The following is a 26,873-nucleotide window of genomic DNA, read 5'->3' as shown; positions in this document are numbered from 1 at the left end:
TCAGCCATGACTGAGCCTGGTGGAAGAGCTCTCTTTTACAGGCCCTGCAGAATTCAGTGAACTCCAATAGGGCCTTGATGTTTCCTGGGAACTCATTCCACCAGGCTGGTGCCAAGGCCGAGAAGGTCCTGGTTTTGGTTGAGGCCAGCCAAATTTCTTTGAGGTTGTTCTGGGGGCGCTCATTATATTGTCTTGGTCCAGCATATGAGAAATGTGGATCAATGGGAGAGAAAAAGAGTCAGTTCTTTGCCTTTGCTTCAGCCCTGATGCAATTACTTTTCCAGTTACTTTCCTAGTACTTCTATCTATGTGTGTTTTTGAGTGGTATAGGTCTTCCTTGTGTATGCAGTGAAGAATGCAACCAACAGCTGGCTTTGAACCATTGCTGTCATATCTTGATTGAGTTTCCAGCTATGGGTTGGGAAATTCTTGAAGACTGGGGGGAGAAGAGCTGGGGGGGGGGGAAGGAAGAGGAGCAGGATCCCAACAGAGCAGGAGGCCATAGAGTGAATCTCCCACAGCAATGTCTGTACTATGGAGACCTGTTGTAATTCTAGAAGACCTCCAGGCCACACCTGGAGATTGGCAACTCTGCAACCTGGGGTACCTGACCGTGTTACTAGATTGGGTCATCCTACCTTTTTCTGGCTGGAGGTTTTCTGAAGAAGTCACAAAGCTTTCAAGTTTGGTGACTTATGTACTCTGAGAGTCTTAGTGGTCTTTGAAAGCAATATAATCTGACCTGCTTTTATTCTCACTGTCCGCAAAAGATAAGGTAGACTCCCGTGTTTGGTTTACTGTTTTATTCCTTATTTTTAATACTCTTATACATCTTTTCAGAAAAGAGAAAACAACTTCACCGAATAGACTTATACATTGCCATATAATTTACATTTTACAAGAGCATCTCCATATAAATAGTTTTATATACATATCCGGAGTCTTTGTAAAGTTGAAGATGTGCTCTGCTCATTCAACTACAAACAAAAAAGCATTCTGGCCGCGGTTTGGATATCCCGTAAAAGCAAGCCGGCTCTGCTGTCGCCAGATAACCCAGAAAAGCCCTTTCGTCCGGCCATTAAAACAAACAGAACTCCCTGCACATTGGTGTATCCGGGAGAGATAGAGAGTTCTGGGCTAGAAATTTTCCCTAATTCTGTCTCCATGAGCTATTTTATATGTTAAAAAAACACATTCCGACCCTTTCTGGAAGGACCCATTTGTGTGATTTTGCTGAACGGTGTCACAGGGTAGTTTTATACTTTGCAGAGTCTTTGGTCTGGTTTGCAAAAATCCGGCTGCAAAAAGCACATTGAAAAAGTATTATCCAACAGGTACGGAATGAGCCCTTGGCTGCTCCTGTTGTCCAATAGAGTATCATCTCCGGTCAACACACCTGGGGTCGGCAACAGAGCCATGGGAGAGTGGATTGTGGAAGATCTGTCACAGGGTGGAGCTGGTGGGGAGGGGGACTTCAGAGAACAATCTTCCAGATCCATGCCTCAGTCGCGTGACTAAGAATGCAATATGGTGGGCCACTGCTATAACTTCTCTCCGCCTCTAGGGCCTTACTAAAGGTAAAGGTAAAGGTATCCCCTGTGCAAGCACCGAGTCATGTCTGACCCTTGGGGTGACGCCCTCTAGCGTTTTCATGGCAGACTCAATACGGGGTGGTTTGCCAGTGCCTTCCCCAGTCATTACCGTTTTACCCCCAGCAGCAAGCTGGGTACTCATTTTACGGACCTCGGAAGGATGGAAGGCTGAGTCAACCTTGAGCCGGCTGCTGGGATCGAACTCCCAGCCTCATGGGCAGAGCTTTCAGACGGCTGCCTTACCACTCTGCGCCACAAGAGGCTCATAGGGCCTTACTACATTGGTGTAAATGTCAGCCTTCCCTGCCACTCCAGAAGGGGAGATCAGAGGTTTTCCAGGCTGTATTTAAATGTTTTTTCTCCCAAGATGCTGCCTCTTCCCACAACCCTCCCTCATGGCATTGCGGAGGTGCAAGCAGGCTCTTGATTGACTGTGAGGCGTTTCAGGATCAGTCCTCAGTTTTTCTTAGGGTCAGTGTTCGTGGTAGAGGAAAGGTGGCTGCGAAAGGCGTTTGTCCGGCCTGTATATGAGAGACTTGGTTTTCTTTTTTCGCTGGCTCATGTAGCAAGAGTCTGTCTCACTGGTCAGGGCGAGGTAGGAGGCGATGCTGTCCCGGAGTCCGTAGCTGAGGCCGGAGTCTTCCATGCCGAGTATGGCTGCAAAGTCATCACTGTTCTCCTTGGGCCTGAAACAAGAATGAAAAACAAGTTGTTGAGTGTTGGGGACTACATACAGAGGAAGATTTAAGCTTGCCAATCTCTGGAAGAGGCGGGAGATCTCCTGGGATTAAAGAGACCACACAGATCTATTCCCCAAGAGAAAATGGCTGCTTTAGACAGTGACTTCTACGGCATTATACCTAACTGAGGTGTCCCCCTGCCCTGTGGACCCCCCCCCACCCTGTGCTCGGTACCCCAAATCTCTAGGAATTTAAGAGCTAGCTAGTTAACCTGGGAGCGATCGAGGGCAAAAGAAGAAGGGGACGACAGAGAATGAGGTGGTTGGATGGAGTCACTGAAGCAGTCGGTGCAAACTTAAAGGGACTCCGGGGAATGGTAGAGGACAGGAAGGCCTGGAGGATCATTGTCCAGGGGGTCGCGATGGGTCGGACAGGACTTTGCACCTAACAACAACGAATTAACCTGGTAAGAAATAGTAAACCTAGTAAATTCTGCAGTCCGCTAGCAACTCTCTGTATGGCTTAATTGCTTGGTGGTTCAGTGGAATGCTTTCAGGGGAAAAAAAAAAAGATCGAATGGTTTGGTAGGATTCGAAAAACACCTTGCAGGAGGTCATCAAAGAAGCATTAGGGATTTTTGGATAGCTCCCCTTTCCTGCAATAATGAAGGGCTAGCATAGGGATGCCAGTCTCCACGTAGGACCTGGGGGGCGACAGCTCCTCTCCAGACTACAGAGATCAGAGTGGTGGACTCTATGGCATCATACCCCACTGAGTTTCCTATCCTCCCTAGGCCATGCCACCTTAGGAATCCTCCCAAATCTCTATGGTACAACCATTGAGTTTGGGGGGGTGATGGTCCTAGAATGTCATACTCTCCATCTTTGCACCGGAAGTGATGACACACCAGGGGCACAACCTCATTTCCTCCACCCTGTCTTGCCCCCCAGTGCTGATTCTCCTGCATCCTTCATTTATTTACTTACTTTATTCCCATCCTCCCCAGTGGGGACACAAACCAGCTTCCTTTGCTCTCCTCGCCTCCATTTCTAACCTCACAACAACCCAGTGGGGCGGGTTAGGCTGAGAACATACGACTGGCCTGAGGTCACCCAGCGAGTGTATGTGGCTTCGAACTCTGATCCTGGTCTGACACTCTAAGCACGGTGCTATGTTGACTCTTTATACCGCACCGCCTCTCCCACCTCTGTTTGGCCTCTTAGTTTCTATTGTGCTAAGCCATCCGTACCTCTGCCTGTCCTTCCACGTGAAGCTTCGGTTACGCATAACCACAGGCGGCTCTGGGTTCCTGACTTCGTGGGCGCCAGTGTGTTGAGCAAGGCAGGGAGCCGTGAGGATGCAGCAGAGACCGTCGGAGACCTCTGGAGAGAGCGGACACCAAATGAGTCATGTGCCAAATAGGGTTGTGAGCTCTAGGGTGGGAAATGCTTGGGGGAGGGGATGGAGCTGAAGAGGGGATGGAGGTGATCCTGGTCATTGGGAGGTCATTTGTAGTAGCGGGAGATCTCCAGAGGCCACTTGGAGGTTGACAACCCAACCTCCTGGCTGGCCTGCTCCATTAGTTCTTGTTGTATCTCAAAGATGGCGGGATATGGTCAATGGGAGAGGACGTTGGGGAGGTGTTTGCTGATTTTTATCCGCCATCTTGTTATCTTCGGTTTGTATGTGGTTTTAGAGTTAATTGGGGGGAGTTGTTGGTTTTAGTGTTTTATTGTATTGGGCTATTTGCCCTTTTATTTCTGTAAACTGCCCCAAGCCAACGTGTCGGGAGGGGTAGGGTATAAATTCCATAATAAACAAACAACAAACAAACAGTGAGGGCAGGAAACTATGGAGGGGGATTGCACGGAACGAGACTTCCATCTTGTGCTTTGTAGTTTGGGGAGAAAATCCATGCTCTGTGAACCTACGTGGGACTCTAAGTTGGGGACCAGTGAGGGCTGCCAACTCAAAGTTAGGAACTCCCTGGAGACTTTGAAAGTCTTTAGGACAGGGGTGTCCAAACGGTGGCTATCCAGCTGTCCATGGACTACAATTCCCATGAGCCCCCGCCAGCAGTAGTTCATGGAAATTGTAATCCATGGACTTCTGGAGAACCACCGTTTGGCTGTCTCTGCCCTAGGGAGACCACTCTACAGAATTGTCATCAGATTTCGACAGCTATGGGGGAGGTAGGGATTTCTTAGGGTCTTTTAAAATGCCTTGGAGGTCCTTGAAGTTTCTTAGGCAGTGGAATAGAGGTCCCCAACCCTTTGAGTCTGTGGGCCCCTTTCAGAATTCTGACCTAGGGTGGTGGCTGCAATCCCAAAATAGCTGCCATAGGAGGTGGAGTCCGTTCCCAAATTGCTGCCCCAGGAAGTGGAACCAGGCGCACAGAGAAAGCTCTGGCTCATGGGAGAAGAAAGGTAATACCAAAAATCTCACTGGGAAGAAAGAGTGAGAAAGAACAGAGCCAATACTGTGGTTATTTTCATCTGTTTTGGGCAATTGGGTCTACGGTGGCCAACCACTGGGCCAGAAACCCATCTGGGAAAGAAAGCCAGCATGTAAAATCCTTTGGTGGACTTCCAACAAAGATTGGAGTCGCAGTTTCTCTCTGATTTTTTTTTACAACACCAATAATCAGAATGGCTTTCAAGAGTCTTGTTTTTTTTAAGTGCTCTACAACGCCCAGTTTTAAATAGCTGATTTTAGCCTCCTCTTTTGCCAACATCCGTCGGGCAACTGGGTTCTTTAGGCTTCAGTGAAGGCTTCTTCCAAGTTTTCACAGCTTCAGTGCCCAAAAGCAAGAGGCTATATATTCTGTCCTTCACCCCCGGCCGTTCGCTCCCGAAAAACGATACAAACAACGAGAGACTTTTGTTCTCTGACATTATGAAACGTTGTCGGGTTTTCCTTCTTACCCTTTCTAAGCTTGCATTGTTCTGAGAAGAGACTTGGCTCTTAGGCAAATCTTGTGGCTTCACACAATACAAAATGGTTGAGAGATTCATCAACAAATGTGAGCATGATGTTTCCTTTGCAGTTTTTTTGGGGGGTGGGGGAGAGACTCTTTCCGACCTGCATCTCTCTTTCATTCTTATTGTTCTAAGAAGCATACGTCACTGTTGTAAATGCTGGCGGCTTCTGAGTTCAACAGTCCAGGTTGCCACGGAAGGGAATGGAGAACAATATTCTAGATGAGTCCAGATCACCCTGGAAAGCAGGGAATTGGGCTGTGTTCCATTGAGATGGGGGTCTCCAATCCGGTGCCCCTGGCCACCACAGAACCAACTAGTATCTTTTTGGGTATCCACTGAGTGTTTATAGAAAGTAAGCGTGGCCATGGGGCTATTGCTCAACAGGGCTTCAGATTTGCCACTGAAGATCTGGTGAGCTAGGCAGATGAAAATATTCTATTACCTTTCTTCTCCCATACGCTGGAGCTTACTCTGTGCGTCTGGATCTACTTCCTGGTGCAGACATTTTGGGTCTGGATCTGCCCCTTGTGGCAGCCATTTTGAGATTGCACCCACCACTCCTGTGTCTGCATGGACTTGGCAATGGAATTCTCACACAAAACATCTTCTAGAAAATTAACAGTGTAATCTGAAATGGAGTTAGACCATTGTCCTTTGAAGTCAATGAGTCCAAAGGAAGCAACTAATTGGGATGACACTTTTTAAAGACAGTGGTTTTTTAAAAAATAATATCTCACCCTTCTTTCCCAGTGTATTTTTTAACTATCCCTCTTCTCGCCTGCACTTGGGCTTCTTCTGCATGAGTCACCACCCCCTAAGGCAGCCATTTTGCATTTGTGGTTGGCTCCGCCTTCTGCAGCAGCCATTTTGCATTTGTGGTTGGCTCCGCCTTCTGCAGCAGCCATTTTGCATTTGTGGTTGGCTCCGCCTTCTGCAGCAGCCATTTTGCATTTGTGGTTGGCTGAATCTCTGATAGAAGCCATTTTGCAGTCACTCCTACTACCTTGGCAGAATTCCTGAGGTGCCCACCCGCTCAAAAAGGCCTGGAACCCCAGAATATAGATTAAATCAATATTATTTGATGTGTTTTCAAGGTCTGTGAATGGATACATTCTGCCTGTGAATCTGTCCTACCTGAGTAGTGATTTACAAGGTCCTCAAGGCACTGGAAAGTTTGCCGGGGAGAGATGTAATACCAGTTGTTTGGCATGCGATAGATTCGGTAATGTTTCACCTGTACGTGCCGAACTGACAAGGAATATAAACCTGGAGAGATGGAGAAATCAAGTGTCATAAATTAGATTGGCATGCAGTTAATTACAAGGAAAATGGTTATTCAAGCTGAGTAGCCTAAGGAGAGTTCTGACTTCTCGTGCTTGTCAGTGTTTCAAGCTCTCCCTCTTTGTATAAGTGCTTTAATGGTTTTTGGGAATGACAGTTTGATACGGGTGACCAAAGGTCTTCAAAGGACCGATAGCTTAATAGCTGTTCTTCTAAGGAGACCTTCGCAGAAACAAATGACTGAATGTTCATGCTTTTCGAACTACCGAATTTCCGTACCTTTTGTCGTTTCGCTCTTCCTAATCATGAAAGAACCAGTTTTGGTGTTGGGAAGCTGCAAAAGTTCTTCTGCTTTCTCTCTTCCCAGACCTTCGAACAGCCAACTGCAGGAGGGACAATGCAAAGGACATGGATGAAATCAGAGGCCTATTTTACTCAGGGTTTTGCAGAGCGCTTTGCATATGAATATGGTTGCCTTGTCCCTCCTGTCGATCTGTAGTGATGGGGAGGGATGGACGCCCAGGTGACATGGTAACGTCACTTCTGGTGCACGTGGCAGCATCGCTGCAACCCTCTGGCATGTGGTAAAAATGGCTTCTTCCATAGAGTTTTTTGCCTGAATATCAGAGTGTCTCCCAGGGATCACCAACATGATGATGTCACTTCTGGTGCATGCCGGAAGTGATGTCGCCATGTCACTAGTGACGTAGCCCAGCTTCTCTCTCTCTCCTGGTTAGTCCTCTGCTGGACAGTGGTGGCAGGAGACCGTTGCCTCCTTCCATGGGTGTGTGTCTGGCAATTGTACATATGACAATGTCAATTTGGACCACAGTTCTGCATTAGATGGATTTAAGGCACTACATTTTGTATTTAGGGAGGGAGAAAAGGAAGGTGAATGTTAATTCTCTACCTTCGGGTCCAGAAAAACAGCATATAAGAACCAACTCTTAACTGGAGGTGCTGGGACACAAACCTGGGACCTTCTGCATGCATTCCCCCGAGCCTCTGGTTGATCCCCAATGCTCTCTCCTCAAAGGATATCAAACCCTTGAGTGTTGCCCCTTGCTCTTTCAACAAAGAATCTCCCACATTTCCCTGCGGAATAGAAAGGCTGGGAATATCCTCACCCGTGGTAAACTTTGGCTACGCAGTCTTCTGGGATATAGTTTTCATGACCCGTAGTGAGGGACCGGGCTCTCCACCATCCGCCTTCGCTGCAAAAGAGAAAATTTCCATAAAATGTGTTGCAAACTTTTCCCATCGTTGGAGTAAATACGGCACCGCCAAACGTAGCCTGCAATGCACGCTTCGGGCCCCCAAATCTAACCTATACGTGTGGGATGAAAGGGATCGTTAGTGAAATTACTGGACTTCCTCTTTCCACCTGCGTTAAAAAAATACCTTCTAAACAGTAAAGTTTCCACATGATGTAATGTCTCCCCCTCCTCCCCTTCATCACGTTCGGCTGAAAATCTGGCTGTTGTCTCTGCCAAAGAATTCCAAGGAGGGACACTGTCAGGCGCATGGGAAACTGAACACACCCACACGTGTCTGCTCTTAGTGGAAGAAGAGTTGGTTTTTATACCCCACTTTTCACCACCCGAAGGAGTCTCAAAGCGGCTTACTGTCGCCTTCCCTTTCCTCTCCCCACAACAGACAGCCTGTGAGGGAGGGGAGGCTGAGAGAGCCCTGAGATTACTGAAGAAGAAGAAGAGTTGGTTCTTATATGCCACTTTTCTCTACTCAAAGGAGTCTCAAAACGGCTTACATTCAACTTCCCTTTCCTCTCCCCAAAACAGACACCCTGTGAGGTGGGTGAGGCTGAGAGAACCTGATATTACTGAAGAAGAAGAAGATTTGGTTCTTATATGCCGCTTTTCTCTACTCAAAGGAGTCTCAAAGCGGCTTAAAATCGCCTTCCCTTCCTCTCCCCACAACAGACACTCTGTGAGGGAGGTGAGGCTGAGAGAGTTCTGAGAGGACTGCTCTGTGAGAACAGCTCAAACAGGACTGTGACTGGCCCAAGGTCACCCAGCTGGCTGCATGTGGAGGAGCAGGGAATCAAACCCGGTTCTCCATGTCCGAGTCAGCCGCTCTTAACGGCTACACCTCGCTGGATCTCCACCCTAGAGCCCACCCTTCAACGTAGCCATTTCACTTGCAGTCTTAGTTTGAAGGGGAGATGCATTTTTTAGTCAGTATTTGGCTGTTATTTTTGTTTAACGTTATTGCTGAATAATTAGTTGATTTGTCATTATGTCTGCTGTCCAGCAATCTGCAGGCAAACATGCTTCACTTCTCTCATGCCTTCACACTGGAGTTTGTTTGTTTTTTAACCCTGTCAGCCTTCGGGGAAAAGTGGCATATAAATAGAATAAGTGAAATAAATAAAATCTCTATAATCTGGAGATGTGATTCCAGGAGATTGGATTCCAGGGAATATTTTGCTTTCCTGGAAAAGGTTTTCTGGGACCATCAGCACGCAGCCTTTTTTGAAACCCTGTTCATTCACCACAAGAAGAGCACGCTGCTGATTTTTAAGTGTAAAATGTCCCACAAAATAGCCGCAATCCTTTCAAAATTGAATTTACCCTTCAGAGAATTTGCCCCCCACCTCCCCAAGTAGGAACAAATGGTAAAAGCTAGCGGTAGTCAGTATAAGTCAGTATAAGACTTGGGAGTTCCGTGTTCTAATCCCCACTCTGCTATGGAAATCTAGGGCTCAGTCTGCCTGTGTTGGATAATGCAATTTCAATGTGTTTCTGCAGCTAGGGCCCATTCCGCATGCGTAGGATAATGCACTTTCAATGTACTTTGGCAGCTGGATTTCCCTGTGCAGAACAGTATAATCTGCTTCTAAAGTGCATTGAAAGTGAATTATCTATTGTGTGCAGAATAGGCCAAGGTTTTCCGGTGCCGGACTGGAAAATCTGCTTCTAAAGTGCATTGAAAGAGCATCATCCAACATGTGTGGAACGAAGTTGTTCTCTCTTGCCCTAGTCTACTTCGTAGGGTCGTTGTGAAGGTGAAATAGAGGGCTGGAGCTGGAGGAAGAACATGCTAAAACAACAAGTAAAGACTTACTCTGATATCACGCGTAGTTTCTCCCCGACTTGAAATATTGGCTGGCCTATATCCGGGGTGGGGTAGTTGTGGAGGACAGCGAGAAAATCACTCCGGGGACATTCTGGACAAACAAATGGATGAAAGTTATATCGTGTATCATCAACAAAGAGACCTGGACAGGGGAGTCCTAGGGGAGCCCCAGCCACACCACTAAAACATGTTCAGAAGGCTATTTAATTAATGAGACACTTTCGCACACACTAAATAATGCACTTCCAATATACTTGGCAACCGTGTGCAATGGCAAAGTCCTCGTGCAAACGGCTGTAGGAGTGAACCGAAACGGCGTCATTTAGCCTGTGTGAAAGTGCCCATTTTTTAAAAAAACAAGATTAGATACACACATAAGCGTACAATAATTATAGCTATTGGTATTTATAGATGTAAAACATGTCCATACGGAATTCTGCAGGTGCCTTGCTGTCTGCAGGCAAGGTCAGCCACTCCCTGCATGCATGTCCCGTAACGAGGCCCCTACCCTGTGGAGCAGGCTGCTGCCAAAGGAGGGCAAGAAGGGCATTTCTCAAACTATGCAAAACTGAACTGTTCAAGGAGGACGATCCGCCCCCTGAGATCCATTTTTGCCTTTTAAAATTGGGGGTGCTAAGGAATGGACCTGCGACCCGCCACGTCCAAAGCAGGCGTTTTCCACCTGAGCCTTGAGTTTTGTTCGATCCTTTTAAGTTCCTAAATGACCCAGGAGGTCCCTTCCAGCTCTGTACCGAAGCAGGCGCTGCACCGTGCCAGCAGATCACTTCCTGATCTCCCTCCAATCGCACTGACAAAACGTGTTTATCTTTCCAGCCGTCCAAAAATAGTTTCTCAGTTTAAATATAGCCCAGAGGGGGGAAACGTAAACCACAGGAAGCCAGAAAAAATCAGGGTCAGCTTTCTGTTCGGTTAGATTACTGTTAGATGCTAGGCTGGGTACCAGTTGGCTCGGCCAGGTTCACGTACAACATGGCTGTGCAGGGTCCAGAGGACATGAGCACAGCAATGAGTTCACATGTGCCACGAGCTTGTGCGTAAATGTTTTATCTAGTTTTGGAAGAGCTGCCCAGTCCACTCTGTCCCCAGGGGTGGGTGGGGAGGACGGGGGCTGGAGATGCCAGATCCAGGTTGGGACACTCCTCGATATTTGGGAATGGGGCCTAGAGAAGAAGACGACCACCTCTGTAGGGTACCACAACATAGAGTCCACCCTCCAAAGCATCCATTTTCTTCAGGGGAGCTGACCTCTGTAGCCTAGAGATGAGCTGGAATACCAGGGGACCCCCAGGTCCCTCCTGGAGGCCGTCATCCCTAGGTTTTGGAAGGGTGAGGGGTGGGAATGACACCAGAGGGAGAGGGACTGTTTTTTTTCAGCTTGCATAGGAAGTATTTGCCCTGATCTGGATAGCCAAGGTCTGTCCGATCTCATCAGTTCTTGGAAGCTAAGCAGGGTCAGCTCTGGTTATTACTTGGGTGGGAGACCACCAAGAAAGTCCAAGGTTGCCGTGCAGAGACAGGCAATGGCAAGCCTTATAACCAAGGGTGGTTGAACTGTGGCTCTCCAGATGCCCATGGACTACAATTCCCATGAGCCCCTGCCAGCACTGGCAGGGGCTCATGGGAATTGTAGTCCATGGGCATCTGGAGAGCCACAGTTTGGCCACCCTTGCGTTTTCTTCAGAACATGTGAGAACCCACTTAGACATGTGTTCTGAGAAAGCCCATTGCTTGGAACAGTACCGTCACCCCAAGAGCTGTGGGGTGACGGTACCCTCGGGGTGACCAGGGGCCCAAATGACTACACCTCTTTTTAAAGGACGCTTCTCAGATACTTAGTGGTAACCCCTCCACGCTAGGGAGCGTCCCTTTCCTTCATTTCCTGCTGAGGCTTCACAAGTTTCCGATCTGCTGTCAAAATACCCTCATGCTTTTTACAAGCTGAGTTCTCTGCTTCTTTGGAAGGCTCCTGACCTTGCTCAGCAAGAAAAATATATTAAAAAAAGAAAGATTCCGCAGCGAAGGAAAAATAGTTGTGCTACAATCGGTGTTTCACCCGGCTCTTTCCAGAACGGAGCGTGCCTGACTCTGTCGAGTTTCCGTCTGCTTCTGTTTTCAACAAAATCAATGCGGACGCTGTTGCCGGTACGGTCCCGCAGGGCTTGTAAAACGGAGCTGTTCTGCTTATGGTTGAGGCCTAAACATATAGCTTCAACTAACTGGCCTCCCTACTAAAATGAAAAATGCCTGGACGTAATCGGAGAGAGACAACTATTCATTTGGTGTACTAACAAAGCACGTTCCTCTCTGAATAGAGAAATGGCCGTGAAGCTTTGCATTTTGGGGCTGCTTTTAAAGGTAAATTATTAATTTTTAAACGTTCGCATTTTAATTTTTCGTGCACTGTAAGTGTTCTAAGCCGGCCTGAGCTCTAAATCTGAGAAATAAAATAAAATAAATAGGAGATGAAATAAAATAAATAGGAGATCCTTGCCCGGAAGTAAGCCCCACTGAATAAAATGGAACTTCCTTCTGAAGACAGACGGTCCATTATGCACATGTTGTATAACACACTTTCAATGTACTTTGGGAGTAGATTATCTTGTACTGCACAGGAAAATCCAGCTGCAAAAGCACATTGAGAGTGCATTATTCAACGTGTGTGGAACGGGCTGCTTATCTCATTCAGCACAAGCTGGATAATGCACTTCTGATGCACATTAGAAGCAGATTTTCCCAAAGAAAATCCAGCTGAAAATGCATACTGAATCTGTTTCTAAAGTGTATTGAAACTGCATTATCCAATGTTGATTTCCTTGGTGCTTAAACTTATAGCCTAGTTGCTTCCCCAGCCCTGGAAAATCCAATCCCTCTAACACACCACAGATAGGGATGCTAGTCCTTGAGAGGGACCTGGGGATCCCCTGGAATTCTAGCTCATCTCCTCACTAAAGAGATCAGTTCCCCTGGAGAAGATGGCTGCTTTGGAGGATAGACTCCATAGCACTAGACTCCACTGAGGCCCCTTCCCGCCCCAAATCCCACCCACTCCTGGCTCCACCCCCAAAGTCTCCAGATATTTCCCAACCCACAGCTGGCAATCAACCACAGATGAAAACAGGGACCGTCTATCTATCTATCTATCTATCTATCTATCTATCTATCTATCTATCTATCTATCTATCTATCTATCTATCTATCTATCTATCTATCTATCTATCTATCTATCTATCTATCTATCTATCCATCTATCCATCTATCCATCTATCCATCTATCCATCTATCCATCTATCCATCTATCCATCTATCCATCTATCCATCTATCCATCTATCCATCTATCCATCTATCCATCTATCCATCTATCCATCTATCCATCTATCCATCTATCCATCCATCCATCTATCCATCCATCCATCCATCCATCCATCCATCCATCCACCCATCCATCCACCCACCCACCCATCTGAAATTTTATTTAAAAAGAATACATTGCACATAACAGAACTGTTGTTTCTCAAAGGTATTAAACTACTATTTTATAATAGTACGCAGAAGTGAAGGAAAAAAATCACCAAGGTCACCCCGTTAACTTCTTGTGGCGGAGCGGGGATTCAAACCTAGTTCTCCAGATTAGAGGCTGCTGCTCTTAATCACAACACCATGCTGGCTCTTTGAGACAAATCATTGGTCTATCATCTGGCACTCCAGGGTCTCAGGTGGCTATGTCTTTTCCCTTTGGGTACTGCCTGAGGCTTCTGACTGGAGAGGCCAAGGACTGAACCTTCGGCATACCACTGACCCATCACTCCTCCCCAGTTGCCAAGTTACAGTGGGCCCAGGATACAGCCCCACGCTGAAATGTAAGGGTGACGGATGCTCCTAAAGACAGTTTGTTCAGCCATCTTAAACTGAAAAAAACTTTGACGCATGTCACTCTGTGAGATGTTAGGTAGCGTGGCCAGCTTCAGATTGGGAAATTTCTGGAGATTTGGGGGCAGAGTTTTGGGACAGGTGGACTTTGGAGAGGGGTTTTAACCAAGCAAAGAGCAAATATGTGGCGGGGAATGAGCCTTCAAAGTGAGATTAACAAAAGCTCCTCCCCTGCCACAAATCTTGTTAGTCTTCAAGGCGCTCCTGGACTCCAACTCTTTTCTCCATTTGGAAGTGACCAGTGACTCACAAAAACTCCTCCCCTGCTACAAATTCTGTTAGTCCTTCAGGGGCTCCTTGGGCTCTTGATCCTCTCTGCTTCTGCAACCAGCCTAATGGATACTGATCTTGATTTTCACCAAGGAAACCGATCTCCATCATTTGAGGATAAGTTGGAACTATCGGAGATCTCCAGGTCTCAAGGTCAACAGTCCTAAACTCACATCACAGTTCGTGTCTAGCTTTGTCTCCGTTTCCGCCACCTTCTCCTGATTCTTACTTTAAATGCACTCACCGGTTTGCCATGGGGTATGTGTCTCCGGTGTGCTTCTGGCTGGTTTCATAGTGTTCCCCATCGAGTTTCCCATCTTGAGTTGTTTCTTCCACTTCCTTCAAAGAACTTATTTCGGATCTAGGGTGGCAAGGACATATAGGAAAAGCCACGTTAGCACCTGTTTTGCCAAAGCATATTAGAACAAAAAACCTTCACAGGGTTCGGAATGTTAATTTTGCATCTGGGCTTGGGAAAGCCGATCTTTCGCACCCATGTGAGAGAGGTGTGCCTTCGCTGAACCCTTCTGACTTCGGCGAAGCAATTGCGATTGGGGCAGCAAACCACAGGCAGAGAGAGGCCGTTGCTAAGAATTGCTGCGCGCAACAAAAGTTTCCATTGCTTCTGCCCTCGGCATAATAGGAAGCGGCAGTCAAATCATGCCTGTATATAAATACATGAAAAACAACTATTGGCCTCTGGGGACACAGTGCTGACGCAGTTGCCAGACGCGCTCACCGGTTTGCCATGGCGTATGTGCCTCCGGTGTGCTTCTGGCTGTTGCCATACTTTCCCCCATCAAGTTCTCCATTTTCTCTCCTATTGTGCTCTATGAGGTGCCTTCCTCCCTTATTCCACATGTGTTTCAGGTCCTCTGGTTTCTCCTTGTCTTTGCTCATAGGATTGCCAAGTTCACATTGACAAAGACCTGGTGATTTGGGGATGGACCCTGGAAAGGGCAGGGTTTGGGGACGGGAGGGAGCTGGGTGGATGTAATGTCATAGACTTCACCCACAGAAGCAGCCTCCTGAGAACTTGATTTCTGTTATTTGGAGATGAGTTGTAATGCTGGGAAATAGCTAGACTTCATTGGGAGGTTGATAACCCTCGCTCGCTATGACATATGAATTAGGGGTTCAAAGTTCCTCTTGGCAACAGGCAGAGGATGGAAGGGCAGGGTTGCCCGGAGCAATCCCAGAATTTTAGCCGGCCTCCCTACCTAAGGCCACCCAATTAATCCTCATTTGAGGAATGAGATCCTTACATACTTTTCCTCTTCTCTTTTTGGAGAAGGATGTGGCGTCAGGCAAAGCGGTTTATAAAATGTATTTTCAGAAAGCTACATTTTAGGAAATTTTAAAGTTGAAGGTGTTATCACTTGCATTTTTGTAAAATTTTAAATTGTTTTAGATGTTAGAGCCCAATGAGGTTCACCTGGCCTCAACCAGGGCCAGGGTCTTTTCGGTCTTGGCCCCTGCCTAGTTTGGTGTAGTGGTTAGGAGTGCGGACTTCTAATCTGGCATGCCGGGTTCGATTCTGCGCTCCCCCACATGCAGCCAGCTGGGTGACCTTGGGCTCGCTACGGCACTGATAAAACTGTTCTGACCGAGCAGGAATAACAGGGCTCCCTCAGCCTCACCCACCTCACAGGGTGTCTGTTGTGGGGAGAGGAAAGGGAAGGCGACTGTAAGCCGCTTTGAGCCTCCTTCGGGTAGGGAAAAGCGGCATATAAGAACCAACTCTTCTTCTTCTTCTTCTAGTGGAATGAGCTCCTGGAAGAGCTGAGGGCCCTGATGGAGCTCTACCAGTTGCTCAGGGCCTACAAGAGTATGAACTCGTCTCTTTCCATACTGCCTTTAAAAATTACAAAGAGGACGGAGGTCCTTGTGTGAAAACAAAGCCTACAGATTTCAAAACCTTGCTTCTAGGCTCTCGAGTCTGAGAATTTTGGCCATAACCTTTGGTTGTGAATTCCCCGCATTCTGCAGGGGGTTGGATAAGATGACTCTCGTGGTCCCTTTCAACTCTATGATCCTAAAAGCTGGATAGTAATTGTGGCTTAAGAAAGTGTAAGAGTTTAACATGCTTATTTCAAGCATGGTCACAAAAGAGAAAGCATTGAAGAAGGAGACATCTTCAAAGCAACACACCAGGCTCTAAGCCAGGGGTAGTCAAACTGCAGCCCTCCAGATGTCCATGGACTACAATCCCCATGAGCTGGCAGGGTCTCATGGGAATTGTAGTCCATGGACATCTGGAAGGCCGCAGTTTGATGACCCAGCGATAGAGCTGGTATTAGAACTTCTGGGGCATCTTTATCTTCAAAACAAGGCAAGAACACAAAATACTCAGTGAAGATATTAGCCACTGAACTGGCATTCCACTGGCCTGGGATTCCTTCAGAGAGTCAAAAGCGGGATATATAAAAAAGCTAGATAGGTGGGTTGCCACGGTAGCAGGAGAAGGAAGTCTACACCCTTCAAACTACAAGTTTAAACTACAAGTACAAGTACATTTTAACTGCACAAGAGCAGGCAAACAGTATGAAATAAGTATTTGAAAGGTTGTCATTTGGAGGAGGGCAGGATGCTGTTCCCATTGGCCGCAGAGGAAAGGACATGCAGTAATGGGTTTAAACTTCAAGTACAACGATATAGGAGAAAATTTTTCACAGTCAGAGTAATTCAGCAGTGGAATAGGCTGCCTAAGGAGGTGGTGAGCTCCCCCTCACTGGCAGTCTTCAAGCAAAGGTTGGATACACACTTTTCTTGGATGCTTTAGGATGCTTAGGGCTGATCCTGCGTTGAGCAGGGGGTTGGACTAGGCGGCCTGTATGGCCCCTTCCAACTCTATGATTCTATGATTCTATGAACTTGATATTAGCCACTGAACTGGCATTCCACTGGCCTGGGATTCCTTCAGAGAGTCAAAAGCAGGATATATAAAAAAGCTAGATAGGTGGGTTGCCACGGTAGCGGGAGAAGGAAGTCTACACCTGCTTTAAGAAACGTGGGACTGTACGGCTTGATAAAGGTTATCATTTTTGCCTGACCCGGAGCCAGACAAGACCCGACAGAAACAGCTGTAGTTTTTTTCACCCATCCCGCTTATTCGTGTAAATTGGGGAACTAAGAGAAAGCCAGCCTGGTACAGTGGCCAAGAGCAGTGGCCTCTAATCTGGGGAACCAAGTTTGATCTCCCACTCCTCCACATGCAACCATTTAGTCCATTCACAGTTCTCTCAGAGCTCTCTCAGCCCCACCTCTCTCACAGGGTGTCTGTTGTAGACAGAGGAAGGGAAGGCGATTGTAAGCTGCTTTGAGATTCCTCCTGGTAGTAAAAAGCGGGCCATGAAAACATCTCTTCTTCTTTTCTCTGCTTTTTTGTTTTGGGGGTTTCAAAAAGAATGCTTGAGCATTCCCTCTCCTCTCCCTGAGCCATCCAGGAAGGGAAGGCTGTAGAAATAAAGTCATTACTATTACTACCTCTTGTTCCCTTGCTTGCAAGGGAACCTCGCCAGATCCTGGAAGCTAAGCAGGGTCGACCCTGGTTAGTACTTAGATGGGACACCAACAGGGAATGGCCAACCAATTCTGAACATCTCTTGCCCTGAAAACCTTATAGAGTCACCCTAAATCTGCTGCAGATTGAGGGTGCCTCCCGCCCACAAACCAATGAGGCTTCCTTGGTTGATTGCCTTCTGTAGGTTCCTGGCAAAATGTGGGAGCCTCGTGCATCAAAGCCCTCGAGGTTGTTTCTCCAACCAAACAGTTCACCGTCCCTTTTGAGCAAGCAAGAGAATTGGGGAGGGGGGGAGGAAGGACGCAGCTCCTTCTCCCAAGGTGCAGGGGAGCAAAGCTTACCTTGACTTCAGACACCAAGGCTAGAGGGATCCCTTTCCCCAGCGGGATCCAGTTTGCGTTCTGTGCGGACCAGCGAAGGGAAAGTAAGTTCGGAGGCAGCTGCCCAAGTGGGTCTTTTAGGAAGTACGCCCTGTCATGTAGAACGCCGCTTGCTAAACAAAACCACACGTACTTCCTCCGTGTGAAATAAGGAAGAGCTCGATGCACTTACACAAGACCGGGTTTCTGTTGCTAGTGACTTGACCGGGGGCATTTTGTTCTTCACGTTGAGCGTCTCGTGGTGGACGGGCAAGTCATGAAAATGGCTATCAGTGAAGACATGCAATGGCTTGTTTTTTTTTTGTACACCCCTTCGTACTTGATGTCTTCTCTGGCAGCAAAGCTTTCTTATTTATGCATTCTCCACTGTTGTTTTCCACTGTTCTTCTACAGCAGTGAACCCCAACACCTTCCTTGGTAGCCACTAAGGGTTTTAAGATAGAATCATAGAGTTGGAAGGGATCTCCGGAGTCATCTTGTCCAACCCCCTCCAGAATGCAGAAAATTTACAACTACCTGCCCACCCACAGTGACATCAATTCCAGGCCCAGATTATATATCCCCCCTCCCCCCAAAAAAACCACACCAAAATCCTTGGCCAGTATGACCTGGAGGAAATTTGCCTTCTGACCTCAAAGTGGCCATCTGCATTTCCCTGGGCATGCAAGAAAGGGCCAGAAGAGCCAAGCATGGACACAATCCCTTCTGCCCACCCACTCACCATCTGTCTAAGTTCACAGGACCAGCATTTCTGTCAGATGACTATCTAGCCTCTGCTTAAAAACTTCCGAAGGAGGAGAACCCACCAGCTCCCGAGGAGGCCTGTTCCTCTGAGGAACCACTCTGTCAGGAATTTCTTCTAGATGTTTTGTTGAAAATTCTTTTGAATTCATTTCTGGTCTGATCTTCTGGGGCAACAGAACGCAACTCTGCTCCATATGAGACAGCCCTTTAAGCTCTTGAAGATGGTTCTTATATCACCTCAGTTGTCTTCTCTCCATGCTAAACCGATCAAGCTCCCTCAACCTTTCCTCATCTGACTTTCCTCATCTGACTTGTTGCCCTCCTCTGGGCACCATCCAGAAATGGTCAATAGGGCCAGATGGGCTTCTTGCCCTGTAGAGCTTGTGGCTGGCCACTGAAGATTCAGCTGGCTATGCAAATTAAAATGATATTGTTTGGCCGCAGTTGCTATTACCATGTTTGTTTTATTCTGTCTTGGTCTTCTTTCCCAGTGTACTGTTTCCTCTTACCCTTCTTCTCCTCTGCATTTGAGCTTCCTCTTTGTGTTTGGATCCATTTTCTGGCACAGCCTTTTTGCAGTTTTCTCCACTTCCTGCAGTGGGCATTTTGTTGCATGCCCCTACCACCCCGTGCCAGATATTTTGAAAGTGCTCATGGGCCCAACATGGTTGGGGACCCCCACTATAAAGAGTGTTTCATCTCTAGAGAGGGAAGGGAAGGCGACTGTAAGCCACTTTTTGAGACTCCTTTGGGTAGAGAGAAAAATGGCGTCTAAAAACATGTTGGATCAGGCCAGCTAGTCCAACACTCTGTGTCACACAGTGGAGAAACCCAGGTGCCACCAGGAGGTCCACCAGGAGGGATGCTCTGAATTCTTGGTGTTGGCAGCTATGCCAATTCTTTCTTCTCCAGCCAGATGGGCAGACACAAAGCAGGATAGTAGTGAAGTTCCCAGATGGCTCATGCATTCTGCGGTCCACCCGAATTTCATCCTGGGACATATGAACTCTGACTTTTGAACATGAGGAGGACACTCATTTACTGCATTCTTAAAAATCCTGTTAGTCCACAGAGATCCCTCTGGTACTCAGTTCTGACCAACCGTGACCCCAACGATAATGTCAAGGAAGGGCCCTCTTCTGCTCAGAAAGGCCCCCTCTGTGCTGCTGACAAGAGAGAGCAGGCCCCTGTTATGTAGGAAGGCACAGAGTGAGCCCAGTGGCATGAGGAAGTACAGAAGATAGTACAGTGTCTACCGCAAAATCGCCAGCGCAGCCATTTCAGTGTTTTCCAGAACAACTCAGAGTCATTGGTGTTGTGTAACCAAGTGAGGCTGCTTCACGCTGAGGTAAATCTGAAAGTCTCTCTGGACAGAATCCAGGATTGCTTCACCGATGTGGGACACTTCCTAGAGCTGAGATATATATATATATATATATATATATATATATATATATATATATATATATATATATATATATATATATATATATATATATATATATATATATATATATATATATATATATATATATATATATATATATATATATATATATATATATATATATATATATATATATATATATATATATATACTTTTATTCCTGTGAATAGTTCTGGAGGCGTAACGAATAGGACAAGGAGTCACACCAGGGCATCCGCCAAGCTGTGGCTCTCCAGTTGTCCATGGACTACAATTGCCATGAGCCCTTGCCAATGTGCTGTTAGGGGCTCAAAGTAATTGTAGTCCATGGACAACTGGAGAACCATAGTTTGGCCAGGCCTGCCCTAGCGGATTCAAATCAGTACCATCTGCTCTGAATTTGACCCACAATCTCATGCAGAAATTACTGCCGTCGAAACCTGTTGGTTTCAGTGGGCTTAGACTGGAGTAGCTCTACATAGGATTGCACCACTGATTTCCCCAGTTACCAAACTGGTTACCCCAGCTACTAAAGATCCAAATGTTCTTAGGGAAAGTATGGAACTTCAAAACATCAATCAGGCAAATTCATGGAGAGCAGCTAAACGGAACCTCCATCTCAAACAGAGGAGAGATAGAAGCATCACTGTGATTTCCTTTGTAGAGGAAGGGGGGTAAAATTATGATCATGAAGAATTGCCACAGCTAGATATTAAACTGATAGATGGTGTTCTGCAATTCAAGATTTAGCTGGGTTCTTGGGCATTGTAGGTATATTATTGCAGGATTCTTGTTGTTTTGAGCAACACTGTCTTCTGTAGCTAAGCTGGTGTTATTTGCTTAGTAGAATTTCCAGGCATTTTTTGAGACTTATTTTCCAAGAGGTGCTCTATTAATAGGTCTTGGTGCTTAGTGGTCTTCTCTTGTTCTTTCTTTTCTAATTTGCTGTTTCCTGGTATTACAATATCAATGATCCAGACCCTATTTCTTACGCTATCAGGGTTCACAGAATCATAGAGTTGGAAGGGGCCCTACAGGCCATCTAGTCCAACCCCCTGCTCAACACAGGATCAGCCCAAAGCTGATGTTGTTATGCTCCAAAGTTGTCATGCGCCAGTTGATTACTGATTTGTAATCAGAAGTCCCCAAAAATCTTCATTTCATCATTCTCCATGATCTTATCTGGTTTGTGCTCCCATGGATTTCTGTCTGATGGTAAGCCATACTTCTGGCAAATATTCCAGTACAACAAAACTGCAACTCCTCTATTCTGACAGTCTTGAAAGCTGGTTTGAGCAATTTTACTGCAGGCACTGACCATGCGACTGACTGTTTCATCCTTTGTCTTGAAAGGTTGTTAGTTGACTTTCCCACTGTTTGCCTGCTCTTGTGCAGTTAAAATGAGTTCTTCCGTTTCTTTTCTTCAAGTGCCCATTTTGGAGCCACTTCCAGGTGTTTTTTGTGATCAGCTTCCTTCTGACTTTCAAATATTGCCCATGTAAGCACTTTTCCTTCCAGTTCTCAAAGTGAGTTTTTGTTTCAGTCCTTTGTTTCAATTTTCTTCGGTTTCTATAACTTTAAACAAGCCTGCCTCGTAGATTTCAGCTTCTTATTTGCTCCTCTCGATGGAGTCATTCAGTGCTCAGTGTTCATCTTCAGCCGCTTGCTTAACTTCCGGGAGACCTCTTCCACCTAATTTTCTTGGCCATTAAAGATGGCCAACATCGCTTCTAGGGTACAGCGGGTGACACTGTCATGATTTGATGAGTTTTACAGTGGTTGCTTCTAATCCTGCCTGTTTCCAATTAATGACACCTACTGCATGTCTAAAATAAGCCTCTTGTGGCGCAGAGTGGTAAGGCAGCTGTCTGAAAGCTTTGCCCATGAGGCTGGGGGTTCAATCCCAGCAGCCGGCTCAAGGTTGACTCAGCCTTCCATCCTTCCGAGGTCGGTAAAATGAGTACCCAGCTTGCTGGGGGGTAAACGGTAATGACTGGGGAAGGCACTGGCAAACCACCCCGTATTGAGTCTGCCATGAAAACGCTGGAGGGCGTCACCCCAAGGGTCAGACATGACTCGGTGCTTGCACAGGGGATACCTTTACCTTTACCTTTACTGCATGTCTAAGAACTGGGACCGCCCACGTGGTAATTGCTTTTATTGCATTGCCTCAAATTTAATTGTATGCACAATATCTTCTTAACTCGTTAGTAATACTCCTTGGTTGTACTTTAACATTGATGGCCCTGCCTGTGAACTTCCTGACAGCATTTAGCTGACCACAGCTGGAAACAGGATGGTTGGCTAGATGGACCCTCTCTGAGGTTAACCACAATAAATTTTTCACTGGTCATCTTCTGATATCTAAGACAGCCACCAGGCCTGCATCCTTTAGAGAAAGAATGGCAGAAGAGGAAGACCATATGAATACTCTCTTCTCACCCAACTTTCCACCTCCAAAAGAGCCCCCTCCTGCTGCTTTGGTTACTGTTGCCAAGCTCCAGGTGGCACCTGGAGATGCTCTGCTGTTATACATGATCTCCAGACCACAGAAGCCTATTCCCTTAGAAAAAATTAGTGATATGGAGTGCAGACTTTGTACCCTGCTGAGCTTCCTCCCCTCCCCTCCCCTCCCCTCCCCTCTCCAACCCCACCCTCGCCAGGCTCCATCCCCAAAATCTTCTGGTATTTCCCAATCAGCAACCAGAGAATCATAGAGGTGCAAGGGACCTCTGGGGTCATCTAGTCCAGCCCCCTGCAGAATGCAGGAAATTCAGTCTACAACCACAGTGACCCCAATTCCAAACTCAGATTCTCAAACCAGAATCCCTGGCCAGTCTGGCCTGGATGAAATTCACCCCCCGCCCCCAAAGTGGCAATCAACAATTCCCTGGGTATGCAAGAAAGGGCCACAAGAGGCAAGCTCAGACACAATCCCTTCTGATCACCCAATCTGCCTAAGTTCAAGGAATCAGCATTTCTGTCAAAGGACTACCTAGCCTCTGCTTTAAAACTTCCAAAGAAGGAGACCCCCCCCCCCCCAAGGAAGCCTATTCCACTGAGGAACAACTTTAACTGTCAGGAACTTCTCCTGGATGCTTAGCTGAAAATTCTTTTGCATTATTTTCAACCCTCTGGGGCAGCAGAAGACAACTCTTCTCTATCCTCTATGTCGGGGGTAGTCAACCTGTGGTCCTCCAGATGTCCATGGACTACAATTCCCAGGAGCCCCTGCCAGCAAACGCTGGCAGGGGCTCCTGGGAATTGTAGTCCATGGACATCTGAAGGACCACAGGTTGACTACCCCTGCTCTATATCGCAGCCCTTCAAGTACTGGAAGAGGGACTATCATATCCTCTTTTAGTCATCTTTGGTACTACAGAGTAAGATGTATTTGTGTGCGTTCCTTTTCCTCTGCAGACCCCAACAAAGTAACTATGGGAGGGGGGCGGGTTGGCTGCTGGGTGGAAACTTGGCAGATGACAAAAACGAAGAGCCCCTTTTCCCCCTGCGTGGGTCTCCCTCTACAGACTGTTGCATGGACAGCTGCTCTTGGATATAGTAAGAATATTACCGGCACAGAAATAAACCCCAGCACATGGTTGACGTCACATGCCCCTAGAGGCTTCCTCACTTCCAGCATCAACAGGTGTGATCTTTTTCATTTCCGGCAAGCACCGGTGTCTCTTCTCACGTGGCTGGTCTTGAAGTCATCCCCATCCCCAGGAGAAAGAAAATGCTTCCCTGGAAATAGATGCGTGATGTCATGGTGGGGGGGGGGGGTACCACGCCTGAACATTTGCTTTTTTAAGTGTAACTACTTTTCTAGATAGGGCCCTCGTCATGTTTGTGGACTTAATGCTACGCCTCTTTTATGCGTGCACTTTGGGTTTTGATTTTTATTACGACAAGAAGAAGAGACACAAGCCTTGTAAGTGGTGTCGTGGTTAGGAACACAGACTTCTAATCATGCAGCCAGCTGGGTGACCTTGGGCTCATCACAGTCCTGATAGTGCTGTTCTCACAGAGCAGTCCTGTCAGGGTTCACTCAGCCTCGTCTACCTTGCAGGGTGTCTGTGGCAGGGAGAGGAAGGGAGGGCAATTGTGAACAGCTTTGAGACACCTTTGGGCAGTGAAAAGTGGGGTATAAAAACAACTCTTCTCCTCTTCCTCCTCCTCCTCTTCTTCCTCCTCCTTCTTCTCCTTCCTTCCTGCCTGCCAGGCCGTCCACCTGCTCACCAGCCATAAGCAGCATGGTGTAGTTGTTAAGAGCGGTGGCTTCTAATCTGGTGAGCCGGGTCATTCCCTGCTTATCTGCTAGCAGCTGGCTGGCTAGTCACAGTCCTGCTAGAGTCATTCTCACAGCTCAGTTTCTCTCAGAGCTCTCTCAGCCTCACCTCCCTCATAGGGCGTCTATTGTGGGGGAGAGGGGCATCAGAGGAGAGGTGTGTTTAGCATAGCTAGATTCGGAGCCTCCTGCTGTTTTTCCAGTGATCTCCTCTTTTGGAGACTACCTGCTCCTTTGAGTGCATTTCCTCCTTGCTTGCTTCCTGAACAGACAGCATGCAAGAAAAACAGAACCCCTAGACCAGGGGTAGTCAAACTGCGGCCCTCCAGATGTCCATGGACTACAATTCCCAGAAGCCCCTGCCAGCATTTGCTGGCAGGGTCTTCTGGGAATTGTGGTCCATGGACATCTGGAGGGCCGCAGTTTGACTACCCCTGCCTTAGACTGTTAGGACTCTCTCTCACCCCCTTTCCTACTCACAAAATTTGTTTTTCTGTGAAGACTCAAAGGGGTAGCAAGTTACAGTGGATGAGGGTTGTGAGTGTCCTGCATAGTGCAGGGGGTTGGACTAGATGACCCAAGAGGTCCCTTCCAACTCTATGATTCTATGACTGTAATAAAGCTGGTTTATTGTTCCAAGCAGCTTGGTGCTTGACTCCCTTGCATATATAATTCTGCCAACAGGACACATTTAAACAGCCGCCCCTGGGGCTCCTTCCGTGAACTTTTCCACCAGGCCCGACCCCGCTGGCTTTAATAACCCAGAATCTTGCATAGCTCTGATTTGTCTCCAGATTCCTCACATAGTTTTCTCGTGAAGAAGACCATTGAAGGGCACATTTTAAAAAGTCAACGGCCCGGTGGGAGTTCTGCACATCTGGCAGTCGTCAGCGCTGACTCAGTGTCTGGACAATCGTCTAATTATATTTGTAAACCAATTCCAAGCACAATCCCAAAATGCACTGTACGCATATTGGCTGCCGTTTAGGGAAGCACAGGCCCCGACCGATCCCCAGAAGGGGACTTGGGAACCAGCCCAGAGCTCTCGTGTGGTAGTCAGTGATCTGAACGGAAGCCAAAAGGAAGTGAGATGGTTTTGGTTCCAAATAGGTCAGATGCAGCTCAGGTTATGTTCCCACAAACGCTGTCCTCGGGGATACGGCTCTGGAGATGGAGGTTCCCCTCACATGGCTAGCAGCCACGGATCGACCCAAACTCTGTTATCTGCTCCCCTTTTCAAGCTGTTTATTCATGTGGCCATCACTGCCTCCTCTGGCCGTGAATTCTACATTTCTGTCATATGCTCTGTACAGAATAAAGTCCTTTTGTCCGTCCTGAACATGGGGTGGAGAGAGTTGGCAAAGAGAACTTTTTTCTCTCTGGCTCCCCAAAGTTGCTTCGTGTGTAGGTTTATTTGGACAGCCACTCGGTTTGCGTGCTTATTTTAATTTGTGCAGCCGGGATTTGCCTCATGGCCCCTTGTTCAAATCCTGATTTGCCTTGATCAGGGATAGTCAAACTGCGGCCCTCCAGATGTCCATGGACTACAATTCCCAGGAGCCCCTGCCAGCGAATGCTGGCAGGGGCTCCTGGGAATTGTAGTCCATGGACATCTGGAGGGCCGCAGTTTGACTACCCCTGGCCTTGATGAATGCTGGATCCAGTCCCTTCTGTTGGAATATGCAAGATCTGTCATGTGCATGACTCGACAGTATATATGAAGAATGTCCTGCAGGGGGCATCGGAGGAGATGTGTTGTTAGCATATTTCTTTTAAAAGTTGATTTTTACAGTTCTTTCTTTCAGTGTTGAGTTTTACAGTTCTTTATTTCAGTGTTTTGTTCTGGAGGGTGGGCGCCAATGTAGCTGTAGTTAGAGTAGTTCATTCTCCCAGTTTGGTAGCTGTTGTACTTGTAGGAAGTTGCCAACTTCGGGTTCTGTTGTTCTGCTCTGGTTTGCTGGCCCTCTTTTAAATATTCAAAATATTTAAAATATCTTTAAAATATTCAAAAAACATTGAACCTATTGGTGCCTCAATTGATGTAAATTTACCAGTAGCCTGCTGCATTTCCCATCCTCGGCTTATATGCGAGTCAATGAGTTTGCCCAGATTTTGTGGTAAAATTAGGTTCCTCGGCTTATATCCGGGTCGGCTTATATGTGAGTATATACGGTAGTTTAGTTAAGCCAGCCATTCTCAACCTCCCCCCCCCCCCCCCAGTCAGGGCCCTTTTAGGAGTTCTTCTCACATTACAACCCCCCCCCCCCCGTGCTCTGGTCAAGCAAGGATACGACAAAACACAAAATGAAAATCATGTTGGAAAAACGTTTAAAAAGACCATATGGAATTAAAGTTTGAAACTCTTCTTAGTCCTAATGAGATGCCTGAGTTTGGTGCCTGCACAATGAGTGAGGCTAAAAAAGGCTTAAGCTAAGAGTGCATTAACTATACTTGACATAAAGGTAAAGGTAAAGGTATCCCCTGTGCAAGCACCGAGTCATGTCCGACCCTTGGGGTGACGCCCTCTAGCGTTTTCATGGCAGACTCAATACAGGGTGGTTTGCCAGTGCCTTCCCCAGTCATTACCGTTTACCCCCCAGCAAGCTGGGTACTCATTTTACCGACCTCGGAAGGATGGAAGGCTGAGTCGACCTTGAGCCGGC

General features: G+C 47.1%; 2 protein-coding genes across 6 annotated transcripts in view; one reads left to right on the top strand and one right to left on the bottom strand.

Annotated features, from left to right (window-relative positions):
• The window catches only part of TG (thyroglobulin), a 128,362-nt gene that overhangs the window by 73,964 nt on the left and 27,525 nt on the right, over window positions 1-26,873 (top strand). The window lies entirely within an intron of this gene.
• On the bottom strand, window positions 789-17,866 carry SLA (Src like adaptor). Of its 5 annotated transcripts, XR_013233969.1 has the most exons (9): window positions 17,714-17,866; window positions 14,094-14,210; window positions 9,619-9,721; window positions 7,662-7,748; window positions 6,814-6,917; window positions 6,388-6,519; window positions 3,522-3,654; window positions 1,865-2,278; window positions 789-1,567 (listed from the first exon to the last, which is right to left on the bottom strand). XR_013233969.1 is itself a non-coding variant. In XM_077351460.1 (8 exons), the coding sequence occupies exons 2-8, from the start codon at window positions 14,164-14,166 to the stop codon at window positions 2,065-2,067; spliced, it is 846 nt and encodes a 281-aa protein (XP_077207575.1). In that variant the 5' UTR covers window positions 14,167-14,210; window positions 17,714-17,866; the 3' UTR covers window positions 789-2,064. The 5 variants fall into 5 exon arrangements, 4 of the variants coding, with proteins under 4 accessions (XP_077207575.1, XP_077207576.1, XP_077207578.1 ...); XM_077351460.1 differs by having other exon boundaries at window positions 789-2,278; XM_077351461.1 differs by lacking the exon at window positions 7,662-7,748 and having other exon boundaries at window positions 789-2,278.

This window comes from Paroedura picta, chromosome 9 (assembly GCF_049243985.1).
Source record: "Paroedura picta isolate Pp20150507F chromosome 9, Ppicta_v3.0, whole genome shotgun sequence".
In the NCBI taxonomy this organism is placed as follows: Eukaryota; Metazoa; Chordata; class Lepidosauria; order Squamata; family Gekkonidae; genus Paroedura; species Paroedura picta.
The sequence above is the reverse complement of the archived record's forward strand: the minus strand, read 5'-3'. Positions and strand labels throughout refer to the sequence as shown.